This window comes from Camelina sativa, chromosome 6 (genome assembly GCF_000633955.1).
Source record: "Camelina sativa cultivar DH55 chromosome 6, Cs, whole genome shotgun sequence".
NCBI lineage: Eukaryota > Viridiplantae > Streptophyta > Magnoliopsida > Brassicales > Brassicaceae > Camelina > Camelina sativa.
In genome coordinates, this window is record NC_025690.1 from 8708374 (window position 1) to 8712399 (window position 4026).

A 4026-nucleotide genomic window follows, 5' to 3' on the forward strand; every position below is an offset into this window, starting at 1 on the left:
CAAGTTGGATCGTCCTTGTTAACTAAGGATGCGGCATCACGGTTACCAACACGATCGTAATGTATCTCAGTACAAGGTCCACATGGACCTGTGTCTCCCATTTCCCAGAAGTTGTCCTGCAAATTGAAATGACAAGGAAGGCTAGCATTTAGAAAACGACAACTGCAGAGGTTAAAAAAGTCAAAACAAGAACAAATGGATCGGATCATTGAGAAAAGGAAGCAATTTCGTAAAAACAGTAAGGAGGAAGCAAACAGACTTTGCAACCAAAAGGCAGGACACGTTTAGATGGGAGAAATCGCAGCCATATATCTCTAGCCTCGTAATCAGGTTGAAGGCCAGCTTTCTCATCACCCTCAAAATAGGTAGCGTAAATTCGATCAGTTGGTAGCCCATAGACCTGAGGCAGAAAAAACAGGGAGGCCTATTTGATCAGCTCTCAATGAAATAATATCCAAGGCAATGAAAAGAGAAGAATAACTCTATAGGATTGTGACACAATGAGAAAAAATGCTTCACTGTATATAAAAAAAAAAAAAAAAAAAAAAAAAAAAAAGAAAAGAAGTGAAAAGGAATTAATGTGCTCACATAGACGCAATGTACAAATCAGTATAGACAAATGCATGTAATTAATCTTTTGACAAAATAAAAAGTTTCTACTTTGTATTTTACTATTCATTTTTTTGTCACCAACAAAGTTTCACTCTGTAATGTTGCTAGATCTCTTTCAAAGTAACTTATTATCCACATGAATTTATATAATTTAAAAATATATTTTCAAATCCACATGGATTTATTTATATGAGGAGTTTTTGATTTTTAAAAATGTATTTAAAAATGTATCATTATTTTTTTTTTAATATATATTTCCTCTTACCAAAAGAACATTAGCTACAAGGATTAATTGAGTTAATCAATTGAATTTTTTTTTTTAAATCAGTACACCCCTTAAAAGACCTCAAGCCCATACAAAATCCCAGCATGCTTCTCCGGCCCATCTTGAGAAAAATACAAATCTCTCATCCTCTGAAACGCGTGCCACGTAAGCAAACTATCCGAACCGGCTTGATGACATTTCCCAACCTCCCGGTTAACATCAAGCGTCCTCGCAACCCGGTCTAAACCGCCATACAATCTCCTCTCACAAAACTTCATCATATGTTTCACATCATACACGCGCTCACCGAACAAAACTCTCATCACGCGCTTAAACTCCCCCAACGCGCCGGGCAGATCACGGCGCGTGAGAATCTTCATAAGGTAACCGTAATCGTACGCGCTATGAAACGTCACCCAGCTCACGTCCTCGTTACAAACAAGCCCCGACGACATCATCAGCTCCGCGAACCTCTCCGAACAAACCCCGTCGCGGCGGTTCCGCTCGAAATCGATACCTTGCCGACGGAGCAACTCGACGGAATCCGGAGCGTGTGCGTCACGCGCCACGTCGAAGTCTCGGAAATTAAACTCCCAAATGAACCGCCGTCCGTCACCGAATAGATCCGGGAGGTTACCGTCGGCGTCGGAGAGAGTGAGACCGACTTGGATTAAGCTGAGCGCGTCGACGTTAGCTTTAAGTAGACTGTAGAGATCGCCGGGGTTTGTAAATCGGAGATCAGATTTGAAAATCACGCCGGGGAACTCAGTGTCCATGGAGATGAATGGATAATCGTCGATAGTTTCGCTGATTAGTTTAAATTCAGATTCGAGATTCTCCGCCCAGACTTCGCGAGTCACGACGGTGGTAAAAACGCCGCCGCCACCACCGCATGGTTTGTGATCTTTGTTCGATTTGATGATAGCCATTGAAGAATTGGATTTACAAAAGGTTTGAGTTGATGATTTGGGGATAAGAGTCAGTGTGTGTTGTGAATATATATATGGCAAATGAGAAACAGAGACTACAGAGTGAGGAGTTGCGAGGAAGAAGAAGACGTGGGACGAGAGAAACGCGTCAAGTTGTGTTGTGCGGTTTGACTCTGTAACGTAACTTGACTCCTCCTCGGTCCAACTTGGCCACTCTCTCTGTATTGGGTTTAATAACTATTTATTTATTTATTTATTAGTATACATTTTTCTAATGATGCTATACAGTGAATATTATACTAAAACCTCTATAAATTAATACTCTATAAATTAATAAACACTATAAATTAATAAATTTTGTTGGTCCCAAGTCAGACTAATGTAAAAATTAACAATATTCGATAAGATAATAAGATAATATTTTTTTCGAAATCTCCTNTCACCCTCAAAATAGGTAGCGTAAATTCGATCAGTTGGTAGCCCATAGACCTGAGGCAGAAAAAACAGGGAGGCCTATTTGATCAGCTCTCAATGAAATAATATCCAAGGCAATGAAAAGAGAAGAATAACTCTATAGGATTGTGACACAATGAGAAAAAATGCTTCACTGTATATAAAAAAAAAAAAAAAAAAAAAAAAAAAAAAGAAAAGAAGTGAAAAGGAATTAATGTGCTCACATAGACGCAATGTACAAATCAGTATAGACAAATGCATGTAATTAATCTTTTGACAAAATAAAAAGTTTCTACTTTGTATTTTACTATTCATTTTTTTGTCACCAACAAAGTTTCACTCTGTAATGTTGCTAGATCTCTTTCAAAGTAACTTATTATCCACATGAATTTATATAATTTAAAAATATATTTTCAAATCCACATGGATTTATTTATATGAGGAGTTTTTGATTTTTAAAAATGTATTTAAAAATGTATCATTATTTTTTTTTTAATATATATTTCCTCTTACCAAAAGAACATTAGCTACAAGGATTAATTGAGTTAATCAATTGAATTTTTTTTTTTAAATCAGTACACCCCTTAAAAGACCTCAAGCCCATACAAAATCCCAGCATGCTTCTCCGGCCCATCTTGAGAAAAATACAAATCTCTCATCCTCTGAAACGCGTGCCACGTAAGCAAACTATCCGAACCGGCTTGATGACATTTCCCAACCTCCCGGTTAACATCAAGCGTCCTCGCAACCCGGTCTAAACCGCCATACAATCTCCTCTCACAAAACTTCATCATATGTTTCACATCATACACGCGCTCACCGAACAAAACTCTCATCACGCGCTTAAACTCCCCCAACGCGCCGGGCAGATCACGGCGCGTGAGAATCTTCATAAGGTAACCGTAATCGTACGCGCTATGAAACGTCACCCAGCTCACGTCCTCGTTACAAACAAGCCCCGACGACATCATCAGCTCCGCGAACCTCTCCGAACAAACCCCGTCGCGGCGGTTCCGCTCGAAATCGATACCTTGCCGACGGAGCAACTCGACGGAATCCGGAGCGTGTGCGTCACGCGCCACGTCGAAGTCTCGGAAATTAAACTCCCAAATGAACCGCCGTCCGTCACCGAATAGATCCGGGAGGTTACCGTCGGCGTCGGAGAGAGTGAGACCGACTTGGATTAAGCTGAGCGCGTCGACGTTAGCTTTAAGTAGACTGTAGAGATCGCCGGGGTTTGTAAATCGGAGATCAGATTTGAAAATCACGCCGGGGAACTCAGTGTCCATGGAGATGAATGGATAATCGTCGATAGTTTCGCTGATTAGTTTAAATTCAGATTCGAGATTCTCCGCCCAGACTTCGCGAGTCACGACGGTGGTAAAAACGCCGCCGCCACCACCGCATGGTTTGTGATCTTTGTTCGATTTGATGATAGCCATTGAAGAATTGGATTTACAAAAGGTTTGAGTTGATGATTTGGGGATAAGAGTCAGTGTGTGTTGTGAATATATATATGGCAAATGAGAAACAGAGACTACAGAGTGAGGAGTTGCGAGGAAGAAGAAGACGTGGGACGAGAGAAACGCGTCAAGTTGTGTTGTGCGGTTTGNTGCAAACGGATCAATACTTGGACGAGCCGTGCACTATCATATGGAGGGCGTTTGCAACTCATACAATCGGTCCTTATGAGCATTGTGAACTTCTGGTCCTCTGCTTTTCGTTTACCGGGCAAGTGTGTAAAGGAAATTGAAGGACTCTGCTCTG

The 4026-nt window shown here is 40.7% G+C and overlaps 2 protein-coding genes across 2 annotated transcripts in view; both read right to left on the bottom strand.

Annotated features, from left to right (window-relative positions):
• LOC104790681 (probable CCR4-associated factor 1 homolog 9) lies at nt 831-1989 on the bottom strand. The gene has a single exon (XM_010516462.2). The coding sequence runs from the start codon at nt 1804-1806 to the stop codon at nt 949-951; it is 858 nt and encodes a 285-aa protein (XP_010514764.1). The 5' UTR covers nt 1807-1989; the 3' UTR covers nt 831-948.
• The window catches only part of LOC104790682, a 4074-nt gene continuing 2773 nt past the window's right edge, over nt 2726-4026 (bottom strand). Inside the window, exon 2 of the mRNA XM_010516463.2 lies at nt 2726-3678. Coding sequence (XP_010514765.2) covers nt 2844-3678 — 835 coding nt within the window. The 3' untranslated portion in view covers nt 2726-2843. The remainder of the gene's footprint in view (nt 3679-4026) is intronic.

Excerpts from the sequence above, each read along its gene's own strand:
- LOC104790681 (XM_010516462.2), bottom strand. The coding sequence starts at position 1,806 with ATGGCTATCATCAAATCGAACAAAGATCACAAACCATGCGGTGGTGGC.